This window comes from Scyliorhinus canicula, chromosome 11 (genome assembly GCF_902713615.1).
Source record: "Scyliorhinus canicula chromosome 11, sScyCan1.1, whole genome shotgun sequence".
Taxonomy (NCBI): domain Eukaryota; kingdom Metazoa; phylum Chordata; class Chondrichthyes; order Carcharhiniformes; family Scyliorhinidae; genus Scyliorhinus; species Scyliorhinus canicula.
This window is the reverse complement of record NC_052156.1, coordinates 1,576,697-1,603,121: the sequence shown is the minus strand read 5'-3', so window position 1 is coordinate 1,603,121 and position 26,425 is coordinate 1,576,697. Positions and strand designations below refer to the sequence as shown.

The 26,425-nt window shown below is 51.1% G+C and overlaps 1 protein-coding gene across 1 annotated transcript in view; it reads left to right on the top strand.

Annotated features, from left to right (window-relative positions):
* The window catches only part of qars1 (glutaminyl-tRNA synthetase 1), a 101,320-nt gene that overhangs the window by 35,917 nt on the left and 38,978 nt on the right, over window positions 1-26,425 (top strand). Inside the window, exons 9-14 of the mRNA XM_038812003.1 lie at window positions 2,937-3,008; window positions 6,695-6,780; window positions 10,261-10,347; window positions 13,511-13,610; window positions 17,371-17,449; window positions 24,595-24,703. Coding sequence (XP_038667931.1) covers window positions 2,937-3,008; window positions 6,695-6,780; window positions 10,261-10,347; window positions 13,511-13,610; window positions 17,371-17,449; window positions 24,595-24,703 — 533 coding nt within the window. The remainder of the gene's footprint in view (window positions 1-2,936; window positions 3,009-6,694; window positions 6,781-10,260; window positions 10,348-13,510; window positions 13,611-17,370; window positions 17,450-24,594; window positions 24,704-26,425) is intronic.

Sequence of the window (26,425 nt, the reverse complement as noted above, 5' to 3'; positions counted from 1 at the left end):
GCTGCTCTGATCAGTAAGTTTGCGGATGACACAAAGATTGGTGGAGTTGCGGATAGTGAAGAGGATTGTTAGAGGATACAGCAGGATTTAGATTGGTTGTGGAGACATGGGCGGAGAAATGGCAGATGGAGTTTAATCCGGGAAATGTGAGAGAATGCATTTTGGAAGGTCTAATACAGGTGGGGATGGTGCGGTAAATGTCAGAACCCTTGGGAGTATTGACAGGCAGGGAAGGGCAGCACGGCCCGGGGTCACTGTCTGTGTGGAGTTTGTACATTCTCCCTGTGTCTGCGTGGGTCTCACCCCCACAACCCAACAAGATGTGCAGGATAGGTGGATTGGCCATGCTAAAATTGCCCCTTAATTGGGGGAAAAGATCATTGGGTTTGAAGAAAGGGAGCCCATTTCAGCCAAGAAAAGTAACATTTTTAGAAAAATGAATTACTGCTAAAAATTGCTAAATATTTTTTTGAAATGGCGTTGAGAGCAAAACAAGGAAAGAAACCGGCAGTGTTTAGAAAATGAATCTCTTTTCAGTTGGTTCCCCAGGCTTCTTGTTAAAGAAAAATGGCTTCTGCAGAGTTAACTGGCTCAACCTGTTTTAAAAAAGCCCACGAACCCCCAAGTTATGGAGTGCACAGATCCAAGACTAAGGTCTAGGTACCCTCCCCCAATAAGCTTCCAGGACGGCCGAGGGTCTCCACGGAGGGGAATGATTGCATCGGAGCTGAAAAAGATTCAAGCTGAGTACAGTATATACTTTTGAAATTGCACAATAAACCAAAGTCTTCAATAAACAAAGCTGTTCGAGATCGGAGAAAACAAATTTCATAGATGGCACAAAGGTAGCAAAACGGAAACAACGACCCTCAATTCCACATTTGGAAAATCAAAGCAGGCGCTGGGGGAACTCGGCCAGATGTATGGCAAGGCAGAAAAAGGCACTCTGCGTAGTTGTGACCCTGAAAGACTCTGTGAAGAATCGATATGTAGCCATGGAAAAACATGAGCTAAAAGAATGTTGAACGTTAATTCTGACACAATTTCCTAAGTATCAGTGGCACCAGAATGATACACTTGATGAAGTCCAGAGTGAATTAACAAGAGGCCAGTAAACAAGAAAACAGTTGTAAGGACAGTTGATTTGTTTTTCAAGACCAAATGCAAAAGGGATTTGTAAGCATTCAGCAAATGAAGACTGTCTCGAACAGCAGAAACTCGATGAGACCCTGTGGAATTGCTGAAAAACTTGACATGAGCTTCACAGAAAAGGTAAATCTGTTGTGTTACAAAAATTACTCGGGACAAATTTTATTCCTCTGGAAAATTACGGGGAGACGCAAAATTATTTTATCATCAGTCTGAACAAGTGAAGAACCAGTTGGCAGAGAAGACTCTGGAGGAAGCTGCAAGGAACAGGCTGAAGAATCAGATGAATGAAAACCGAGGCAGTGAAAGGAAAAGCCATAGATCTTTCCAAACACTGAGCAGGGAATGAAGCCATACAGAACACAATTACAGAACAGACTTCACCGGAGACAACAGATCTATCCAAGACTGAAACCAAAGTAAAGGACAGGAGTCTGTTCTGCTGCAGAGAAAGAAACAGATTGGAAATGGCAATCTGACACTGGACTGCAAGGAACTAGAAGAAGGGAAAGTACTGGATGTCTCAGACATGCTGAGAACCATTGAACTGAATGGAAAGATTCATCAGCTTGTGAAACAATTGGAAAGGAAAACAGCAAACAAAAGGTAATGAAGCTTCAATTTGTGAAGCATCAAACCACGGACAAAGATGATTCGAGCCCACTCGAGTGAATGGAGTCCACATTCCCCTGGGAAGAAATGGGACAAACAATGTCCGAAGAAAGCAGGTTGTAAATGAAGCGAAATCTAATCAGGGCAAGGTAGTGAGTTTGATTGGCAACTCTCCAATTGATCTTTACTACCCACCCCTTCATTGTTGCTTTTTATAAATTCATTTATAGGCTGGGCTTTCTGGCTAGGCCAGTATTTAGGAGGTGTGGGTGTCTGGCGAGGTCGATATTTACTGGGTGTGGGTGTGGCTGGCGAGGTCGATATTTACAGGGTGTGGGTGTGACTGGCTAGGTTAGTATTTAGTGGGTGTGGTTTAGAATAGATGTTGTAGCCAATTGTGTCTCGAAATTGCACAGATTAGGTAGATTGACTATTGTAAATTGCCCCTTAGTGTCCAAAGGTTAGGTGGGGACAGGGTGGAGAGTGGGTGTAGGAGAGGTTGTTCTTTCAGCAGGTTGGTGTGAACCTGATGGGCCGAATGGCCTCCTGCACAGTTGGGGTTCTATGAAAATCTAGAAACTCCTGTCCCTTCTGAAAAACTTCATCAGCTACTGAAAGGAAACCGGAAATATGATTTTAACTGTACAGTATAAGTGAATAATCAACAGAAATAGAAACGCTTCATCTTTTTAATGGAATGCATGCAGTGTTTGTGATCTCAGACGATGAAATTACTCAATAGGGTAGAAAGCAAGACTATTGCTTCTGATGGGGGAAGTCCAGAACAAGGGGGAATGGGATCTAAAATGAGACTGAGCCAGTCAGGGGTGATATCTGGAAGCACTCCTTCACACAAAGGGCACCAGAATTCTGGAACTCTATCCCCAACTCCTCCGCCACCCCCCCCCCCCCCCCCCCAAAAGTACTGCTGGGGGGGGGGGGGGGTCAAATAGCAATTCCAAAACCCGGGTTGATGGATTTTTATTGGGTACAGAGCTGAAAGGTTACGGAACCAAGATGGATAAATGGAGTTAGAATACAGATCGGTCCTGATCTAGTTCATACATTGAACAGGCTTGAGGGACTGGATGGACTCTTCCGCTCTCAGTAACTTTATTACAGACGAAACTGGCCTGAAGTGTAAATATTTGTTTTCCCTCTTCTGTTACTTGCAGGTGAGCTGAAGGTGGAATCTGCCTGTCTCATGGATCAGCTTCGTGGCGAGGCAATTAAGTTTCATAAGCCTGGTGAGTGGTGGTATCTGTTCTATTCCAGCCAGGTGGTGACAGATCGAACTGGAACCTATCTGTACGCTGGTCATTTCTACATGTTACAGACACAGAACCGCCTCGGTTTCAGTCTGTTCTTATTGATAGAAACACGTGAATCTCCAGTTAATGCCTATCGCCTACATAACATTATCATTCCGTTCTCTCTCTTTAAATAAAAATTGAAAAGTTTGAAAGATCCATATTCTTTTTTAAATTAATTTATGGGATGTGGACATTGCTGGAGAGGCCAGTATTTATTTATTTTTTTAAATTTAAAGTACCCAATTATTTTAATTTTTCCACTTAAGGGGCAATTTAGCGTGGCCGCTCCACCTACCCTGCACAGCTTTGAGTTGTGGGGGTGAAACCCACACAGACACGGGGAGAATGTGCAAACTCCACACGGTCAGTGAGCCAGGGCCGGGATTCGAACCCGGGTCCTCAGCACCGCAGTCCCAGTGCTATCCACTGTGCCACATGCCGCCCTGAGGCCAGCATTTATTGCCCATTCCTAGTTGCCCTTCAGAAGGTGGGGGTGAGCTGCCTCCTTGAACCACTGCAGTCCCTGAGGTGTAGGTATACCCACTATGCTGTTAGGGAAGGAGTTCCAGGAAGTTGCCTCAGCGACAGTGAAGGAACAGCGATATATTTCCATTCAGGAAGACTTGGAGAGGAACCTCCAGATGGTGGGGTTCCCAGGTATCTGCTGCCTTTGTCCTTCTATTATTCAATCACACTCCTGACTTGTGCCTTGTAGATGGTGGATACGCTTTGGGGGACCAGGAGGTGAGTTACTCGCTGTAGGATTCCCAGCCTTTGACCTGCCCTGGTAGCCACAGTATTAATGTGGCTGGGTCCAGTTCAGTTTCTGGTCAATGGTAACCCCCAGGATGTTGATTGTGGGGGATTCAGTGATGGGAATGCCATTGAATGTCAAGGGGTGATGGTTAGATCCTCTCTTGTCGGGAGATGGACATTGCCTGGCACTTGTGTAGCGTGAATGTAACTTTCTATTTGTCAGCCCAAACCTGGATATTGTCCATGTCTTGCTGCATTTGGACATGAACCCCTTCATTCTGTGCAAAGCATCGCGCGATGCCCCCCCCCCCCCCCCCCCCGATCCCTAACAGTTTGTAAAATACTCCCAACAGTTAGGATTTAAATTTTTGAGATTTAAATGCTGTCCAGCATCTGTTTTGATGTGGAGATGCCGGCGTTGGACTGGGGTGAGCACAGTAAGAAGTCTTACAACACCAGGTTAAAGTCCAACAGGTTTGTTTGATACACGAGCTTTCGGAGCACGGAGCTCACCTGAAGAAGGAGCCGTGCTCCGAAAGCTCGTGTTTGAAACAAACCTGTTGGACTTTAACCTGGTGTTGTAAGACTTCTTACCCAGCATCTGTTTCAACCAGGGTCAGTCTGTGTTCATTCATGGGCTGTATGCCTGCAATTATTGTCCATCTTAATTACCCTTGAACTGAGTAACTCGGCCATTTCAGAGGGCATTTTAAGAGTCACCCACATTGCTGTGGGTCTGGAGTCACATGTAGGCCAGACCGGGTAAGGACTTCAGATTTCCTTCCTTAAAGGACATTAGTGAACCAAATGGGGTTTTTTGACAATGTCATCATTAGACTTCAATTCCAGACTTTTATTGAATTCAAATTGCTGGGATTCTGGTACCCAGGACATTACCCTGGGTCTCTGACTAACCAGTGACGATACCACCAACCCCTCTGCTCTTCTCTCACACTGCGTATTATTCTTCAAGGAGTGATTATTTACCTAACATTCATCATACAATCTAAAACCCACCTTGCAAAGTATTTGACAAACCGAATCCCATATCCTCTGCCTCCTCAAAGCCAGTGTTTAACAGCCCCTTTTACTTTCTTAGCTTCCCAATTAAAGGATTTGTTCTTTGTTCGATGACATTTCCCCTTACCCATCAGAAATATACCAGCTGCGCGCGAATATCCATGAGGAATTTTAGCATTGTGGGTCACGAAGCAGAGAAACTTAATTATGCATTTATCCAGATTTAATTTTCTTAATGTGCTATTTGTCCTCGAGATGTTTTCTAGGAACACCAGTGAATTCTGGTTAATACCTAGCTCCTGTATAACAATGAAATAAAATAGGCACAAAGAACTAAGCAGTGTAGGAAATGCAGGGACAAAGTCAAAAAGGAAATCAAAGAGAGGCCATGAAAAAAGATTAGCAAGTGAAGTTAAAGAAAACCCAAAGATATTTTACCAATATATCAATGGTAACAAGTTAGTAAAGGAAAAGGTGGACCGATCAAAGATGAAGAGGGGAACTTGTGTCCAGCTGCAGAGGCTTTGGGTTTTAAATTAATGTTTTTGTCTCTGTGTTTACAAAGGAAATGGCTGATGCAGATATAACCATCCAGGAGAAACACTCAGATATTGGATGGGATAATCATAAAGGGAGAGAAAGTACTCGGGAGTCCTTGAAAGTTGACAAGTCGCCAGGGCCAGATGGATTGTTTCCGAGGCTACTGAAGGAGGTCCGGGCGGAGATAGCAGATGCTCCGAGGATGATTTTCCAATCATCACTGGACACAGGGGAGGTACCGGAGGACTGGAAAAAAGAAAACGTGGTTCCATTGTTTAAAAAGGGATCGGAAGGGCATGCCGAACAATTATAGGCCAGTTAGTCTTGCATCAGTGGTGGGTAAATTCATAGAATCAATTGAGAGATGGGATTAACTATCACATAGAAAGTCAGGGATAGTCAGAATGGATTTGTTAAACCAAGATCTTGCCTCACAAATTTGATCGAATTCTTTGAGGAAGTGACAAGACGGATTGATGGAGGTAGTGCAGTGGATGTGGTGTATGTGGATTTTAGCAAGGCGTTTGACAAAGTCCCACATGATTGGTGAAAAAAGTAAATGTGGCAAACTGGATAAAAAGTTGGCTCAGTAACAGGAAACAAAGGGCCATGGTCGATGGCTGCCCTTGGAATTGGAAAGTTGTTTCAAGTGGTGTTCCACAGGACCCTGACTGTTAAATATTAACAATTTGGACGTGAATGTGGGGAGCACAATTGGGAAATCTGCCAATGACACAAAGATTGGCCAATTGGTGGACAGCGTACAGGATAGCTATAATCTCCAAAACTATATTGATGGATTGGTGCAGTGGGTGATAAATTCCATCTGCCACTTTAACGCCAAGAAGTGTGAGGTCATGCATTTAGGGAGGTCAAACAGTTATAGGGTTAGAATTTAATCGTGTGCACCATCTACAAGATGCACTGCAGGAACTCACCAAGGCTCCTTAGACAACACCTTCCAAACCCATGACCCCTACCATCTAGAAGGTCAAGAGCAGCAGATACCTGGGAACCCCACCACCTGGAGGTTCCCCTCCAAGTCACTCACCATCCTGACTTGGAAATATATCACCGTTCCTTCACTGTCACTGGGGCAACATCCTGGAACTCCCTCCCTTCCAGCCCTAACAGCACTGTGGGTGTACCTACACCTCAGGGACTGCAGTGGTTCAAAAAGGCAGCTCACCATCAGCTTCTGAAGGGCAACTAGGGATGGGCAACACATGCTGGCCTAACCAGCAACGCCCACATCACATCAATTAATTTTTTTTAAATGTGATTTATTTTTCTTTCAATTATAGGTGAAAATTTTAAAACTGATGGTTACGTTGTCACTGCGAACACCATGGACCTGTTGCAGAAACATCTGGAAATTACAGGAGGGCAGGTAAGCTGCTGCCACTCAACACCAGACGTGGCTCATGTTAGTTCCCCTCATCCCCCCCCCCCCCCCCCCCCCCCCCCGGGTCTGTCTGTGCCCCTCCCCCCCCCCCCCCCGAGTCTGTCTGTGCCCCTCTTCCCCCCCCCCCCCGAGTCTGTCTGTGCCCCTCACCCCCCCGCGTCTGTCTGTGCCCCTCACCCCTCCTGAGTCGGTCCGTGCCCCTCTTCCCCCCTCCCCCCCCCCCCGCCCCCGAGTCTGTCTGGGCCCCTCTTCCCCCCCCCCCCGAGTCTGTCTGTGCCCCTCTTCCCCCCCCCCCCCGAGTCTGTCTGTGCCCCCCCCCCCCCCCGAGTCTGTCTGTGCCCCTCTCCCCCCCCCCCCCGAGTCTGTCTGTGCCCCTCTCCCCCCCCCCCCCCGAGTCTGTCTGTGCCCCTCACCCCCCCGAGTCTGTCTGTGCCCCTCACACCCCCCCCCCCCCGAGTCTGTCTGTGCCCCTCACCCCCCCGAGTCTGTCTGTGCCCCTCACCCCTCCCGAGTCGGTCCGTGCCCCTCTTCCCCCCTCCCCCCACCCCCCCCCCGAGTCTGTCTGTGCCCCTCTTCCCCCCCCCCCCCGAGTCTGTCTGTGCCCCTCTTCCCCCCCCCCCCCCCGAGTCTGTCTGTGCCCCTCCCCCCCCCCCCGAGTCTGTCTGTGCCCCTCACCCCCCCCCCCCCCCCCCGAGTCGGTCCGTGCCCCTCTTCCCCCCCTCCCCCGAGTCTGTCTGTGCCCCTCACCCCCCCCCAGTCTGTCTGTGCCCCTCCCCCTCACCCCCCCCGAGTCTGTCTGTGCCCCTCACCCCCCCCGTCTGTCTGTGCCCCTCACCCCCCCCGAGTCTGTCTGTGCCCCTCCACCCCCCGAGTCTGTCCGTGCCCCTCCACCCCCCGAGTCTGTCTGTGCCCCTCCACCCCCGAGTCTGTCTGTGCCCCTCCACCCCCGAGTCTGTCTGTGCCCCTCCCCCCCCGAGTCTGTCTGTGCCCCTCCACCCCCGAGTCTGTCTGTGCCCCTCCACCCCCGAGCCTGTCTGTGCCCCTCCACCCCCCGAGTCTGTCTGTGCCCCTCCACCCCCCGAGTCTGTCTGTGCCCCTCCACCCCCCGAGTCTGTCTGTGCCCCTCACCCCCCGAGTCTGTCTGTGCCCCTCCCCCCCCCGAGTCTGTCTGTGCCCCTCACCCCCCGAGTCTGTCTGTGCCCCTCCACCCCCCGAGTCTGTCTGTGCCCCTCCACCCCCCGAGTCTGTCCGTGCCCCTCCACCCCCGAGTCTGTCCGTGCCCCTCCACCCCCCCGAGTCTGTCCGTGCCCCTCCCCCTCCACCCCCCGAGTCTGTCCGTGCCCCTCCCCCTCCACCCCCGAGTCTGTCCGTGCCCCTCCCCCTTCACCCCCGAGTCTGTCTGTGCCCCTCCCCCTCCACCCCCCGAGTCTGTCTGTGCCTCTCCACCCCCCGAGTCTGTCTGTGCCCCTCCCCCCCGAGTCTGTCTGTGCCCCTCACCCCTCAGGTAGTCCCTCAACCCGAGTCTGTCTGTGCCCCTCCCCTTAGCCAGTCCCTCACTCGGGATTGGTTCACAGCTGCTCTGTATCTTTCTGCACTCCATGAAGTTTGAGTTGAGGACCAGACCAGACAAATTGATGATGATTGAGGAAGTGAGTTTGTAAAATGTTTGCTGGATCAGTATGGTGTAAAATCAACTAGGTAAAAGTTAGTAATGTTATATGCAGCAGGGATAATTTTAGTAATCTCAATATTTAAAATAAACCTGCTAATAATATAAATGAATTCCATATTAAACCCATAGAATCCCTACAGTGCAGAATGAGGCCTTTCAACCCATCGGATCTGTACCGACCCTCTGAAAGAGCACCCTGGCCCACTCCCCTGCCCTATTACTATAACCCCGGGCATTGACTTGACCAATCCACCCTAACCCGCACATCTTTGGACTGTGGGAGGAAACCGGAGCACCCGGAGGAAACCCACGCAGACACGGGGAGGACGTGCAGACTCCACACAGACAGTGACCCAAGCCGGGAATCTAACCTGGGACCCTGGAGCTGTGAGGCAGCAATGACGTCATACCACAGCACAATCCAATCACAAACAACAGTCTTAAACCTCAAGCCATGTCCATATGTACGGGAGACAACTGGCTGTAGTAGACTGGGTAACTAGACTAAAGGTTCTGGCTAGAAACAGCTAACAAAAACAATTCAGAATCTGCAACAAAAATAGATTCAGTTGTCTTGTGCAAAAGAAATTGGTTATTGCTGAAATAAAGATACTTAGAACAACCACAACAGCAAAATTTATACTACAGAGGAAAAGCATGTGGATCGGTTGGGGTCCCCGCCCCACCCCTCCTGCCACAGAGGGGCCCCTCCCCATGGCCCCGGCCCACCCCTCCTGCCACAGAGGGGCCCCTCCCCATGGCCCCGGCCCACCCCCTGCCACAGAGGGGCCCCGGCTCACCCCTCCTGCCACAAAGGGGCCCCGGCCCCATGGCCCCGGCATACCCCCTGCCACAGAGGGGCCCCTCCCCATGGCCCCAGCCCACCCCCTGCCACAGAGGGGCACCTCCCCATGGCCCCGGCCCACCCCCTGCCACAGAGGGGCCCCGGCCCACCCCTGCCACAGAGGGGCCCCTCCCCATGGCCCCAGCCCACCCCGTGCCACAGAGGGGCCCCTCCCCATGGCCCCGGCCCACCCCCTGCCACAGAGGGGCCCCTCCCCATGGCCCCGGCCCACCCCCTGCCACAGAGGGGCCCCTCCCCATGGCCCCGGCCCACCCCCTGCCACAGAGGGACCCCTCCCCATGGCCCCGGCCCACCCCCTGCCACAGAGGGGCCCCTCCCCATAGCCCCGGCCCACCCCCTGCCACAGAGGGGCCCCGGCCCACCCCCTGCCACAGAGGGGCCCCGGCCCACCCCCTGCCACAGAGGGGCCCCGGCCCACCCCCTGCCACAGAGGGGCCCCGGCCCACCCCCTGCCACAGAGGGGCCCCGGCCCACCCCCTGCCACAGAGGGGCCCCGGCCCACCCCCTGCCACAGAGGGGCCCCGGCCCACCCCCTGCCACAGAGGGGCCCCGGCCCACCCCCTGCCACAGAGGGGCCCCGGCCCACCCCCTGCCACAGAGGGGCCCCGGCCCACCCCCTGCCACAGAGGGGCCCCGGCCCACCCCCTGCCACAGAGGGGCCCCGGCCCACCCCCTGCCACAGAGGGGCCCCGGCCCACCCCCTGCCACAGAGGGGCCCCGGCCCACCCCCTGCCACAGAGGGGCCCCTCCCCATGGCCCCGGCCCAGCTGAGAGATCTGTCCTCCCATATACACAGCAAGGCAAAGGTTTAACCGCGTTCTGTCTCTTCCTATGTGATCACAAACACAGAGACGTTCAGAATCGTGGTTATGACATTTGATTCCACCGGTTAGTTATTGTTCCTTTAAATTCCCTGTTCTTTGCTCAGGTGCGAACAAGGTTCCCACCAGAACCCAACGGTATTCTCCACATTGGCCATGCGAAGGCCATCAACTTCAACTTCGGCTATGCTAAGGTGAGCTTTCCCCCGGAGGTGTTATTCTGCTCAGCAGTGTGTTGTGTTTCGCTGCAAATTAAATGGTCTGGATTCTCTCGGGGCAGTCACAGGCGCATGTGTCCCCCCCCCCCCCCCCCCCCCCCACCCCCCACCATAATGTTCATAAGAACAAGAGCTGCCCATTCAGCCCCTCGAGTCTGACCCGCCATTCAGTGAGATTGTGGCCGATTTGTGGGCTAATTCCATATACCCGCCTTTGTCCCATATCCCTTAATATCTTTACTTAACAGAAATATGTCTATCTCAGATTTAAAGTAAACAACTGATCTCGCTTCAACTGCTGTTTGAGGGGGAGAGTTCCAAACCTCAGCCACCCTTTGTGTGGTGCAGTGATTCCTAATCATAGAATCCCTACAGTACAGAAGGCCATGGCGTTGGGGTAGTAAAGTAACACGGATTGAGGATTGGCTAACTGATAGACAACAGAGAATTGGGAGAAGCGGAGCATTTTCAGGATGGGAGCTTCTTACTAGTGGAGTGTCACAGGGATCAGTGCTGGGGCTACAATTACTCACAATATATATTAATGACCTGGTCCAGGGAAGTGAATTTACTGTTGCCAAGTTTGTGGATAACACAAAAATAGGTGGGAAGTCAAGTGGTCGGGATGACACACACAATCCACTGAGGGATATAGACAGGTCAGGTGAGTGGGCAAAAACTTGGCAGATGGAATATAATGTCGGAAACTGTGAAGTTCTGCACTTTGTTGGGAAGAATGAAGGAGCTGAATGTTATTTAAATGGAGACAGACTGCAGAAAGCTGCAGCACAGAGGGATCTGAGGCCTGTGGTGAATGTAACTTAGTAATTCACACTGTATTTATCAATACCATGGTAAGCGCAGTAACGTTATCTGACCACTAGGCGGAGTAGCTCTGGGAATGTTCAGGAGTTTGTACAGGGCTCCACCCTTGGCTCCGCCCACGACCCCCCCCCCCCCCCCCCGGACTACTGTATAAATACCCTTGTCCAGAGCCAGCCTGCAGTTCATCAAGAGTTCAACGGGTAACAGGCTGGCTCTGTAGTAAGTAGATTAAAACCACTGTTCATATCTGAAAGCACGTGTCTAGCGAATTGATGGTTCCATCAGGGCCCTTGTGCATAAATCACAAAGAGTTAACCTGTAAATTCAGCAGATTATTGGGAAGGCAAATGGAATGTTAGCCTTTATTTCAAAGGGAATGGAGTATACAAATAGGGAAGTGCTGCTATAACTATACAAGGCACGAGTTAGACCACAGCTGGAATACTGTGAACAGTTTGGTTCCCTTATCCAAGGAAAGATAATGGACATTGGCGGCCGTCCAGAGAAGGTTCACTGGGTTGATCCCGGGCATGGAGGGATTTTCTCATGAGGAGGGGTTGAGTAGGTCGGGCCTGTTCTCATTGGAGTTTGGAAGAATGAGAGGCGACCTTATTGAGACATGTCGGATTCTCGGAGGGTTTGACGGGGTCGGTGCTGAAAGGATGTTCTTGTAGGTGAGTCTAGGACCAGAGGGCATAATCTCCCATTTAAGACAGATGAGGAGGAATTTCTTCTCTAAGGGGTTCGTGAATCTGTAAAATTCTTTACCGCAGAGAGCTGTAGAGGCCGGGCCGTTACCGCAGAGAGCTGTAGGGGCCGGGCCGTTACCGCAGAGAGCTGTAGAGGCCGGGCCGTTACCGCAGAGAGCTGTAGGGGCCGGGCCATTACTGCAGAGAGCTGTAGAGGCCGGGTCGTTACCGCAGAGAGCTGTAGAGGCCGGGCCTTTACCGCAGAGAGCTGTAGGGGCCGGGCCGTTACCGCAGAGAGCTGTAGGGGCCGGGCCATTACCGCAGAGTGCTGTAGGGGCCGGGCCGTTACCGCAGAGAGCTGTAGGGGCCGGGCCGTTACAGCAGAGAGCTGTAGAGGCCGGGCCGTTACCGCAGAGAGCTGTAGAGGCTGTGTCGTTACCGCAGAGAGCTGTAGGGGCCGGGCCGTTACCGCAGAGAGCTGTAGGGGCCGGGCCGTTACAGCAGAGAGCTGTAGGGGCCGGGCCGTTACCGCAGAGAGCTGTAGAGGCCGGGCCGTTACCGCAGAGAGCTGTAGAGGCCGGGCCGTTACCGCAGAGAGCTGTAGGGGCCGGGCTGTTACCGCAGAGAGCTGTAGAGGCTGGGCCGTTACCGCAGAGAGCTGTCGTGGCTGGGCCGTTACCGCAGAGAGCTGTAGAGGCCGGGCCGTTACCGCAGAGAGCTGTAGGGGCCGGGCCGTTACCGCAGAGAGCTGTAGGGGCCGGGCCGTTACCGCAGAGAGCTGTAGGGGCCGGGCCGTTACCGCAGAGAGCTGTAGAGGCCGGGCCGTTACCGCAGAGAGCTGTAGAGGCCGGGCCGTTACCGCAGAGAGCTGTAGGGGCCGGGCCGTTACCGCAGAGAGCTGTAGAGGCCGGGCCGTTACCGCAGAGAGCTGTCGTGGCTGGGTCGTTAAGTATATTCAAAGTTAAGATAGAAAGATTTTTAATCAGTAAGGGAATCGAGCATTATGGCGATAGGGTAGAAAAGTGGAGTTATCCATAGAATCCTACAGTGCGGAAGGAGGCCATTCAGCCCATCGAGTCTGCAGTGGCCATCTGAAAGAGCATCCTGGGTAGTCCTAAACCCCACACTATCCCTGTAACCCCAGCTACGGCCAATTTATCCTGGCCAGTCCACCCAACCTGAACATCTTTGGACTGTGGAGGAAACCGGAGCACCCGGAGGAAACTCACGCAGACACGGGGAGAAGAGCGCTCCCTCCTCACAGCGCCAGGGACCCAGGTTCGATTCCGACCTTGGTCACTCTCTGTGTGGAGTTTGCTCGTCCCTGTCTGCGTGGGTTTCCTCTGGGTGCTCCGGTTTCCTCCCGCAGTCCAAATTTCCTCTCGAGGGCTGTGCATCTCTGAAACTCTTATTTTGGTAGAACTGGATAGATTCCTGATGAGCAGGTTTATCAGGAATAAGCAGGAATGTGAAGTTACAGTTAGAATTAGATCATCTGTGATCTTATTGAATGGTGGAGCAGGCTGGAGGGGCAGAGTGGCCGCCTCCTCCTGTTCCTAATTTGTATGTTCGTATGTTGCTCTATAATTCCAAGTTGTATTTACTGAGTTTACAATTAATTACAGGCAAATGATGGAATCTGCTTCCTTCGCTACGATGATACAAACCCAGAAAAAGAGGAGGAAAAATATTTCCGGGGCATTAGGAATATGGTGGAATGGTTAGGTACGTAATTGAATGGGCACAGATCCAGGCCAATCCAGCCATGTCTTCATATTGTGGCACGATACCACAGTGGTTAGCACTGTCGCTTCACAGCGCCAGACTCCCAGGTTCGATTCCCGGCTTGGGTCACTGTCTGTGCGGAGTCTGCACGTTCTCCCCGTGTCTGCGTGGGTTTCCTCCAGGTGCTCCGGTTTCCTCCCACAAGTCCTGAAAGACGTGCTGTTAGGTGAATTGGACATTCTGAATTCTCCCTCTGTGTATCCGAACAGGTGCCGGAATGTGGCAACTAAGGGCTTTTCACAGTAACTTCATTGCAGTGTTAATGTAAGCCTACTTGTGAGAATAAGGATTATTATTATTGAATGTCAGGGACCCTTTGTTTATTGTATTGATTTGTAACAGTTTGATCCTACGTCATTTCTCAGAGAAAATAGGAGCAGGAGGAGGCCATTCAGCCCTTCAAGTCTGCTCTGCCATTCATTATGATCATGGCTGATCCTCCAACTCAATAGTCTGAGACGGCTCTCGCTCCCCCCATAACCTTTGACCCCCTTCACCCTGAGTGCTATATCTAACTGTTCTTGAAAACGTACAATGTTTTGGCCTCAACTACTTCCTGTGGTAACGAATTCCACAGGCTCACCATTCTCTGGGTGAAGACATTTCTTCTTATCTCTGTCCTAAATGTTCTACCCCTATCCTCAGAATGTAACCCCCACCATCCAAGATCATCCTTCTTGCACCTACCCTGTTAGTCCTGTTAGAATTTTATAGGTTTCTATGAGATTCCCCACCTCAGTTTTCTGAACTCCAGTCAATATTCCTGACCGGCTAAATCTCTCCTCATACGTCATTCCCACTATCCCAGGAATCAGCCTGGGAAACCTTTGCTGCACTCCCTCCATAGCAAGAACATCCTTCCTCAGGTAAGGAGACCAAAACTGCTCACAATGCTCCAGGTGTGGCCTCACCAAGGCCCTGTATAATTGCAGCAACACATCCCTGCTCCTGTACTCGAATCCTCTCGCAATGAAGGCCAACATACCATTAGCCTTCTTTACCGCCTGCTGTACCTGCACGCTTACCTTCAGTGACTGATGTACAAGGGCACCCAGGTCCCGCTGCACACTCCCCTCTCCTAATTTACGGCCATTCAGATAATAATCTGCCTTTCTATTTTTGCTCCCGAAGTGGATAACCTCACATTTATCCAGATTATACTGCATCTGCCATTCATTTCCCCACTCACTCAGCCTGTCCAAATCACACTGAAGGATCTCTACGTCCTCCTCACAGCTCACCCTCCCACCCAACTTGGTGTCACCTGCAAATTTGGAAATATGACATTTTGTTCCCTCATTTGAATCATTCATATACATTGTGAATAACTGCCAGCACCGATCCCTGCGGTACCCCACTAGTCACGGTCTGCTATTTAGAACAAGACCTGTTAATTCCTACTCTTTGTTTACTATCTGCCAACCAGTTTTCTATCCACCTCAATACACTATCCCCAATCCCATGTGCTTTAATGTTACACACTAATCTCTTATGCAGGACTTTGTGGAAAGCAGTCTGAAAGTCCAAATACACCACATCCACTGGTTCCCCTTCGTCAACTCTAATAGTTACTCCCTCAAAAAATTCCAGCAGATTTGTCAGGCCTGATTTCCCTATCATAAATCCAGTCTGACTCTGTCCGATCCTGCCACTGTTTTCTAAGTGCTGTGCTTTAAAAATGTTTGATAATGGATTCTAGCATTTTCCCCACTACTGACGTCAGGCTGGCTGGTCTATAATTCCCTGTTTTCTCTTTACCTCCCTTTTTAAATAGTGGGGTTGCATCAGCTACCCTCCAACCTGTAGGAACTGTACCAGAGTCTATAGACCAGCAATGCATTCAATATTTCTTGGGCTACTTAAGTAGTCTGGGATGTAGATTATAAGGTCTTGGGGATTTATCAGCCTTCAATCCCATCAATTTCCCCAACACCATTTCCCTTCTAATACTGAATTCCTTCAGTCTTCCCTCTCACTAAACCCTGTATTCCCCAACATTACTGGTACGTTATTTATGTCCTCCGTGGTGAAGACAGAACCAAAGTATGCATTTAGTTGGTCAGCCATTTCTTTGTTCCCCATTATGTTTCTGACTGTAAGAGACCTACATTTGCAATCACCAATCTGTTTCTCTTCACATATCTAGAGAAACTTTTACAGTCCATTTTTATGATCTCCACAAGTTTACTCTACTTCCCCCTTCTTAATAATCCCTTGGTCTTCCTTTGCTGAATTCGAAACTGCTCCCAATCCTCGGTCTGTTTTTCCCTGGCCAATTTATATGCCTTTTCCTTGGATCTAATGCTATCTCTAATTTCTCTTGTAAGCCATGGCTTGGCCACTTTTCCATTTTATTTTTGAGCCAGACAGGAATAAACAATTGTTGCAGTTCCCTCATGTGCTCTTTGAATGTTTGCCATTGCCTGTCCACTGTCATCTCTTTAAGTAAAGTTCCACAATCGATGATAGCCAACTCGTACCTCATGCCATTGTTTAGATTATTATTAAGATTCAAAAATGAAAATCGCTTATTGTCACGAGTAGGCTTCAATGAAGTTACTGTGAAAAGCCCCTAGTCGCCACATTCCGGCGCCTGTCCGGGGAGGCTGGTACGGGAATCGAACCGTGCTGCTGGCCTGCTTGGTTTGCTTTAAAAGCCAGCGATTTAGCCAAGTGAGCTAAACCAGCCCCTTCAGGACCCTAGTCTCTGAATCAACTATGTCACACTCCACCTTGATGAAGAATTCAATCATATTATGGTCACTCATCCCCAACGGGTCTCCCTCAACTTGATTGCCAGTTCTCATTACCCAGTCTAGGATGGCCTGTTCTCTAGTTGGTTCCTCAATGGATTGGCCCATGAAACCATCCCGTAAACACTCCAGGAATTCCTCCTCTACAATATTGTTATTAATTTGATTTGCCCAATCTCTATGCAGATTAACGTCACCCATAATTACAGATGTTCCTTTATTGCATGTGTCTCTAATTTCCTGTTTAATGCCATTCCCATCATCATCACTGCAGTTTGGGGGTTTGTGTACAATATCCACTAATGTTTTTTGCCCCTTGGTGTTTCTCAGCTCTACCCACACAGATTCCACATTGTCAGTGCTGATATCCTCTCTCGCTATTGTGTTAATTTGTAGTGCTACTACAACATATTCTCCAGCTCTCCCACCGCCACCCCCCTCACTGCTTCCTCTTGCCCCACGTCAATTTCTGAATCCTGGCATCACCTCAGGGGCTCCGCCTCTGGATTTGGTGAAGATTCGCTGCACTGCACTACTTAACGTGTCCCCGGCGCTCGAGCAGCGGGTCCCCACCAGGCTCCCCTCCCCGATAGTCCGTGCCTCGGCTCTCGCTGCACTGTTCCTTTTATCCTCCATCATCCTCTAATCGAGGGGCAGCTGGTGACTTCTACACAAAGGCCATTCGACACTTGGCTGTGCTCCAGCCTGACTGACCCAGAGGGGATGAGAAGCTGGTCAGTATGTTTCTGACATTCCCTCTGGTGACTCGGGCACTTGGGTTTTGTCTGCGAGATCTTGATCCAGGCCTATTCTACTTTGGGATAAAATGTAACAGAAAAGCTTCACCTTTAGGACCCTTCACTTAAAATGATCTGTGCCAGCTGTGACTGAATAGCTTGAGGACAGAGCAGTGTTGGGCTGCTGCTAACTGCAGTTACTTTTTCAAGGTTACAAGTCGTATGCATTGACTCACGCTTCTGACTATTTTGACCAGCTGTACGAATGGGCGGTGGAACTCATTAAAAGGTGAGTCAGATTCGCAATTGCACCAATCTACCCGTCAAACTGATATTGGTGTTTATGCCTCACACGTACCTCCTCCCACCACTCTCCTATCTAACCGGATCCGCCTAACCGTACCTCCTCCCACCGCTCTCCTATCTAACCGGATCCCAATAACCGTACCTCCTCCGACTGCTCTCCTATCTAACCGGATCCGCCTAACCGTACCTCCTCCCACCGCTCTCCTATCTAACCGGATCCGCCTAACCGTACCTCCTCCCACCGCTCTCCTACCTAACCGTATCCCCATAACCGTACCTCCTCCCACCGCTCTCCTATCTAACCGTATCCCCATAACCGTGCCTCCTCCCACCGAGCTCCTATCTAACCGTATCCCCATAACCGTACCTCCTCCCACCGCTCTCCTATCTAACCGTATCCCCATAACCGTACCTCCTCCCACCGCTCTCCTATCTAACCGTATCCCCATAACCGTACCTCCTCCCACCGCTCTCCTATCTAACCGTATCCCCATAACCGTACCTCCTCCCACCGAGCTCCTATCTAACCGGATCCGCCTAACCGTACCTCCTCCCACCGCTCTCCTATCTAACCGTATCAGCATAACCGTACCTCCTCCCACCACTCTCCTATCTAACCGGATCCGCCTAACCGTACCTCCTCCCACCGCTCTCCTATCTAACCGGATCCGCCTAACCGTACCTCCTCCCACCGCTCTCCTACCTAACCGTATCCCCATAACCGTACCTCCTCCCACCGCTCTCCTATCTAACCGTATCCCCATAACCGTGCCTCCTCCCACCGAGCTCCTATCTAACCGTATCCCCATAACCGTACCTCCTCCCACCGCTCTCCTATCTAACCGTATCCCCATAACCGTACCTCCTCCCACCGCTCTCCTATCTAACTGTATCCCCATAACCGTACCTCCTCCCACCGCTCTCCTATCTAACCGTATCCCCATAACCGTACCTCCTCCCACCGAGCTCCTATCTAACCGGATCCGCCTAACCGTACCTCCTCCCACCGCTCTCCTATCTAACCGTATCAGCATAACCGTACCTCCTCCCACCACTCTCCTATCTAACCGGATCCGCCTAACCGTACCTCCTCCCACCGCTCTCCTATCTAACCGGATCCGCCTAACCGTACCTCCTCCCACCGCTCTCCTATCTAACCGTATCCCCATAACCGTACCTCCTCCCACCGCTCTCCTATCTAACCGGATCCGCCTAACCGTACCTCCTCCCACCGCTCCCCTATCTAACCGGATCCGCCTAACCGTACCTCCTCCCACCGCTCTCCTATCTAACCGGATCCGCCTAACCGTACCCCCTCCCACTGCTCTCCTATCTAACCGTATCAGCATAACCGTACCTCCTCCCACCGCTCCCCTATCTAACCGTATCCCCATAACCGTACCTCCTCCCACTGCTCTCCTATCAAACCGTATCCCCATAACCGTACCTCCTCCCACCGCTCTCCTATCTAACCGTATCCCCATAACCGTACCTCCTCCCACCGCTCTCCTATCTAACCGTATCCCCATAACCGTACCTCCTCCCACCGCTCCCCTATCTAACCGTATCCCCATAACCGTACCTCCTCCCACTGCTCTCCTATCTAACCGTATCCCCATAACCGTACCTCCTCCCACCGCTCTCCTATCTAACCGTATCAGCATAACCGTACCTCCTCCCACTGCTCTCCTATCTAACCGTATCCCCATAACCGTACCTCCTCCCACCGCTCTCCTATCTAACCGTATCAGCATAACCGTACCTCCTCCCACCGCTCTCCTATCTAACCGTATCCCCATAACCGTACCTCCTCCCACCGCTCTCCTATCTAACCGTCTCCCCATAACCGTACCTCCTCCCACTGCTCTCCTATCTAACCGTATCAGCATAACCGTACCTCCTCCCACCGCTCTCCTATCTAACCGTATCAGCATAACCGTACCTCCTCCCACCGCTCTCCTATCTAACCGTATCAGCATAACCGTACCTCCTCCCACTGCTCTCCTATCTAACCGTATCAGCATAACCGTGCCTCCTCCCACTGCTCTCCAATCTGACCGTATCAGCATAACCGTACCTCCTCCCACCGCTCCCCTATCTAACCGTATCCCCATAACCGTACCTCCTCCCACCGCTCCCCTATCTAACCGTATCAGCATAACCGTACCTCCTCCCACCGCTCTCCTATCTAACCGTATCCCCATAACCGTACCTCCTCCCACCGCTCCCCTATCTAACCGTATCAGCATAACCGTACCTCCTCCCACCGCTCTCCTATCTAACCGTATCAGCATAACCGTACCTCCTCCCACCGCTCTCCTATCTAACCGTATCCCCATAACCGTACCTCCTCCCACCGCTCCCCTATCTAACCGTATCCCCATAACCGTACCTCCTCCCACTGCTCTCCTATCTAACCGTATCAGCATAACCGTACCTCCTCCCACCGCTCTCCTATCTAACCGTATCAGCATAACCGTACCTCCTCCCACCGCTCTCCTATCTAACCGTATCAGCATAACCGTACCTCCTCCCACCGCTCTCCTATCTAACCGTCTCCCCATAACCGTACCTCCTCCCACCGCTCTCCTATCTAACCGTATCAGCATAACCGTACCTCCTCCCACCGCTCTCCTATCTAACCGTCTCCCCATAACCGTACCCCCTCCCACCGCTCTCCTATCTAACCGTATCCCCATAACCGTACCTCCTCCCACTGCTCTCCTATCTAACCGTATCAGCATAACCGTACCTCCTCCCACCGCTCTCCTATCTAACCGTATCCCCATAACCGTACCTTCTCCCACCGCTCTCCTATCTAACCGTACCTCCTCCCACCGCTCCCCTATCTAACCGTATCAGCATAACCGTACCTCCTCCCACCGCTCTCCTATCTAACCGTATCAGCATAACTGTACCTCCTCCCACCGCTCTCCTATCTAACCGTATCAGCATAACCATACCTCCTCCCACCGCTCTCCTATCTAACCGTATCCCCATAACCGTACCTCCTCCCACCGCTCTCCTATCTAACCGTATCAGCATAACCGTACCCCCTCCCACCGCTCTCCTATCTAACCGTATCCCCATAACCGTACCTCCTCCCACCGCTCTCCTATCTAACCGTATCAGCATAACCGTACCTCCTCCCACCGCTCTCCTATCTAACCGTATCCCCATAACCGTACCTCCTCCCACCGCTCTCCTATCTAACCGTATCCCCATAACCGTACCTCCTCGCACTGCTCTCCTATCTAACCGTATCCCCATAACCGTACCTCCTCCCACCGCTCTCCTATCTAACCGTATCAGCATAACCGTACCTCCTCCCACCGCTCTCCTATCTAACCGTATCAGCATAACCGTACCTCCTCCCACCGCTCTCCTATCTGACCGTATCCACATAACCGTACCTCCTCCCACCGCTCTCCTATCTAACCGTATCCCCATAACCGTACCTCCTCCCACCGCTCTCCTATCTAACCGTATCAGCATAACCGTACCTCCTCCCACCGCTCCCCTATCTAACCGTATCCCCATAACCGTACCTCCTCCCACCGCTCTCCTATCTAACCGTATCCCCATAACCGTACCTCCTCCCACTGCTCTCCTATCTAACCGTATCCCCATAACCGTACCTCCTCCCACCGCTCCCCTATCTAACCGTATCCCCATAACCGTACCTCCTCCCACCGCTCTCCTATCTAACCGTATCAGCATAACCGTACCTCCTCCCACCGCTCTCCTATCTAACCGTATCAGCATAACCGTACCTCCTCCCACCGCTCTCCTATCTAACCGTATCCCCATAACCGTACCTCCTCCCACCGCTCTCCTATCTAACCGTATCAGCATAACCGTACCTCCTCCCACCGCTCTCCTATCTAACCGTATCCCCATAACCGTACCTCCTCCCACTGCTCTCCTATCTAACCGTATCCCCATAACCGTACCTCCTCCCACCGCTCCCCTATCTAACCGTATCAGCATAACCGTACCTCCTCCCACCGCTCTCCTATCTAACCGTATCAGCATAACCGTACCTCCTCCCACCGCTCCCCTATCTAACCGTATCCCCATAACCGTACCTCCTCCCACCGCTCTCCTATCTAACCGTATCCCCATAACCGTACCTCCTCCCACCGCTCTCCTATCTAACCGTATCCCCATAACCGTACCTCCTCCCACCGCTCTCCTATCTAACCGTATCCCCATAACCGTACCTCCTCCCACCGCTCTCCTATCTAACCGTATCCCCATAACCGTACCTCCTCCCACCGCTCCCCTATCTAACCGTATCAGCATAACCGTACCTCCTCCCACCGCTCTCCTATCTAACCGTATCAGCATAACCGTACCTCCTCCCACCGCTCTCCTATCTAACCGTATCAGCATAACCGTACCTCCTCCCACCGCTCAGCTCTCATTAGCTCCTTGTAAACGTCTGAAACTCTACCCTCTCCCACCTCTCCCCTCGAAACTACCCTGTCCTGCCTCCCCTTCGGCGGGAGACCTGGGAAGGATGGCACCAGTCTGCGGGCAAAATCAACGCACCTGTGAGTATCTAAAGTTGTTCCCTCTCGCCAGCCCAAACTTCCCGTACCAGCCTCCCCGAACAGGCACTGGAGTGTGGCGACTAGGGGCTTTTCACAGTAACTTCATTTGAAGCCTAACTGTGACAATAAGCAATTTTCATTTAATTTCTCCTCCAGCCCACTCGTGCTCAGAAAGCTCCCTTCCAGGAGCAGATCCCCCATCCTCACAATCCCCGCCCTCCTCCACAGTCGATACCCCCCCCCCCCCCCCCGTCCATGTTCCCCGGGGCAAATCGGTGGTTGCCGCAGATTGGGGTCCACACCGATGCTCTTACCTCCCCTGCATGCCTCCTCCACTGGCCCCAGATCCGAACAGCTGCCACCACTATCGGGCTGGTGGAGTACCGTGCCGGCGGAAGCGGCAGAGGCTCCGTGACCAGGGTTGCTAAGCTAGTGCCCCTGCACGAAGCAGCCTCCATCCGCTCCCAAACCGACCCCACACCAACCATCCATTTCCTTATCATCGCTATGTTGGCCGCCCAGTAATAGTTGCTGGAGTTCAGCAAACACCAGCCCCCCCCCCTTCTCCTCTGCTCCTTTCAAGCATCACCCTCTTCATCTGCGGGGACTTCCCTGCCCATACTAACCCCAGAATAATTTTATTCGGCCTCTTAAAGAAGGACCGTGGGATAAAGATGGGGAGACACTGAAAAACAAACTAGAACCGCGGGAGAATCGTCATCTTAACAGTCTGCACCCTCCCCGCCAATGACAGCGGGAGCGCATCCCACCTCCGGACCTCTTCCCTCACTCGTTCCACCAGTCGGGACAGGTTGAGCTGATGCAACCTGCCCAGTCCCGTGCCACCTGAATCCCCAAATATCGGAAACTCTTCCCCCGCTCGCCTGAAGGGCAATCCCTTCGGCCTACTCTCATGCCCCCTCGCCTGAATTACAAACAACTAATTAATAAAAATAACCATTTAGTGCTGGAATTTGCTTGGAGTTTACCGTCAAACTAACTGATGAAAAAGTAAGAGAAGTGAATGTTTTGACAAAAATACGGTCTAGGGGATAGCAGGGGTGCGCAGTTTTTAGCACTGCTGCCTCACGGTGCTGAGGTCCCAGGTTCGATCCCGGCTCTGGGTCACTGTCCGTGTGGAGTTTGCACATTCTCCCCGTGTCTGCGTGGGAGTCGCCCCCACAACCCAGGGTAGGTGGATTGGCCACGCTAAATTGCCCCTTAATTGGAAAAAATGAATTGGGTACTCTAAATTTATTAAAATAATAAGGTTTAGGTAGTTATGCTTGATTAATTCCTCCTCTAACACAAAATAATAAATAGTTTGCGGATGCTGCTCTAAGTTATAGCCTTAATTTACAATTCTCTTTTTTAGTTATTTCTCTTTGAAGGTGACACATTTTAACAAAGTTAAATGACCAGAAGCAAAGTTATTCAGAAAGGACGCTAATCGAAAATTTATTTGATCAAATCCCGCAACACGTTTGTATTTGAAACAAAAACAGAAAATACTGGTTAACCTCAGCAGGCCTGACCGTATCTGCGGACAGAGAAGGGAGCTAACGTTTCGAGTCTGGGTGGCTCTGTATACAAATTGAGTGGCTTGGCTCCTCCCACAAACACAATGCCGGCGTTTTGTACCACTAGGATATTATTTCAGCCTCACTCTACCTTTGTGGTAGAATTAAAGAAGCGAATACCATGTTAACTGTTAGACCGCAATGGTTATTATTTCACATCCAGCCCCACCTTTCGAGCCTCTCTTCCCCCATCCACCATTCACTCTGCAATCCTCTGCTTGCTGAATTCCCCAAACCATCCAGCATGTTCCCTAACTTCATCCCAAACAACTGTCTTCAGCACCTCCCCAAACAACTTGCCACTATCACCTTCTGTAATTATCCCGCTATCTTGACGCTATCAGCCCCTGTGAGGATGAAAATGGAATGTTTTTGAAGGTCCATTCAGGAAATGTGGGTGTCGCTCATGATTCTGGCTCATATTGCCCAAGCTTGGTTGTTCTGAGAAAATGGTGGTGGGTTTGTGCAACGCAGATATAGCAAAAGCAAATCCATGTAAATGCAAAATATCATTCGGCTGCGATAGTGTGAGCAGAAGCAGCGGTTCCAGAGAAACCGCATCCCTCTCGGACCGATAGTCAGGGGAGGAGTGTTCACCTTTCGAATAAAAAAAGTTAAACTGAGGTTCTGTCTCGAGTTAACATTAAATGTTCCATGGCACCGTTTTGAAGAATAGTGCGGGAACTCTCCTTTGAGCCCTGTCCAATATTTATCCCTCAGCCAACATCACTAAAACAGATTATCTGGTATTATCGCATTGTCTTTTTTGTGTGGGATCTTGCTGTGTAAAAATTGGCTGCTGTGTTTCTCGCATAAGAGGGATCAAATTTCAAAAGTCCGAATGTCTGAGGTCAATGAGGATGCTACAGAAATGCACGTTTTGTTTTTTTTTCCTTTAAACAGCAATATTAAGCAGGAAAATTTGATCTGGGAAATATTCTGAGATTTGTTTTGAACTGAGTTTTCAGAATGTTGTTTTCACGGTCCTGCAGGGATCAGGCGTACGCATGTCACCAGAAAGTGGATGAGATCAAAGGACACAACCCACCCCCATCCCCCTGGAGAGACCGGCCTATCGAGGAGTCTCTCATTCTCTTTGAGGTAAGGAGAAACAGTGACACAGCCGTAATCGCACCCTAATCCAGAGATTTAGGCTAGAGCTCTGGGGTCACGGGTTCAACTCAGCAACTGGTGAGATTTCAGTTTAATTGTGTAATAAATTCAACCAGTTAATGAAATATCTGGAATTAAAAACTGGTGTCAGTAATGGTGATGAAATTATCACAGTTGTTATAGAAGCCCATCCTGGTTCAATGTTTTAATGGAAAGAAATCTGCCATCCTTACCCGATCTGCCCTACATGTGGCTCCATCCCCTGCAATGCGATTGACTCTTATCTGCCCTATGAATCGGCCCCACAATCGCTCCAGTGTCGCGCTTGGGATAGGCAACAAATGCTGGCGTTGCCAGCGGCCTCCACATCACATAAAATAATGTTTTAAAAGACAATAAACTCTTATTCAGCTTGTGGGGACCATGGGGTGTTGTTGGTGGGTCTAAACACTGGCCCGAGGGCCCCACTGGCAATGGAATGGATAATGTCCCGCACCCCCCACCGTCAAAATAAAACAAACCTAGCAGCTTTCCGAAGACTACCAATAATCGCAGGGTCAAAGGATTCCTCAGCAGGAGGGTTTTTGGGAATGTCAGCATTTACAGGGAGTCTGAGAATGGATTCCAAAGTAATCAACTTTCCAGCAACCTTGGACACACCCATACCCACCATCACAGCCTTTGTGAAAGTGAACCCTCGGAAAGCAAAGGTCCTGAAGGAGTCCCTGGCCATGCACTCAGATCCTACACGGACCAGCTGGCAGAGGTATTCACAGACATCTTCAACCTCTCCCTACTCAACGATGAGCGTCCGGTGGCCTTGACATCGATCATTATGAAGTGCTTTGACAGGTTGGCCACGGAGCACATCAACTCCATAGTCCCAGAATGTCTAGATACACTGCAATTCACATACCGCCACAGCCGGTCCACAGCAGACGCCATTTCCCTGGCCCTACACTTATCCCTGGAGAATCTCGACAACAAGGACTCCTACATCAGACTCCTATTTATTGACTACAGCTCCGCCTTCAACACAATCCCAGCCAAGCTCGTATCAAAGCTCCAAAACATAGGACTTGACTTCTCGCTCTGCAACTGGGTCATCGACTTCCGAACCCACACACCACAATCAGTAAGGATAAACAACAACACCTCCTCCACAATAATCCTCAATGCCGGGGCCCCACAAGGCTGCGTACTTAGCCCCCTACTATACTCCCTGTACACACACGACTGTGTGGCAAACCTAATCTACAAGTTTACTGATGACAGGACCATAGTAGGTTGGAACTCAAACGACGAGTCAGAATAAAGGAAGGATATAGAGAACCTAATGGAGTGGTGCAGCGACAACAATCTATCCCTCAGTGTCAGCAAAACTAAGGAGCTGGTCATTGACTTCAGGAAGCAAAGTACTGTACACACCCCTGTCAGCATCAACGGGGCCGAGGTGGAGATGGTTAGCAGTTTCAAATTCCTAGAGGTGCACATCTCCAAAAATCTGTCCTGGTCCACCCACGTCGACGCTATCACCAAGAAAACACAACAGCGCCTATACTTCCTCAGGAAACTAAGGAAATTCGGCATGTCCACATTAACCCTTACCAACTTTTACAGATGCACCATAGAAAGCATCCTATCGGGCTGCATCACAGCCTGGTATGGCAACTGCTCGGCCCAAGACCATAAGAAACTTCAGAGAGTCGT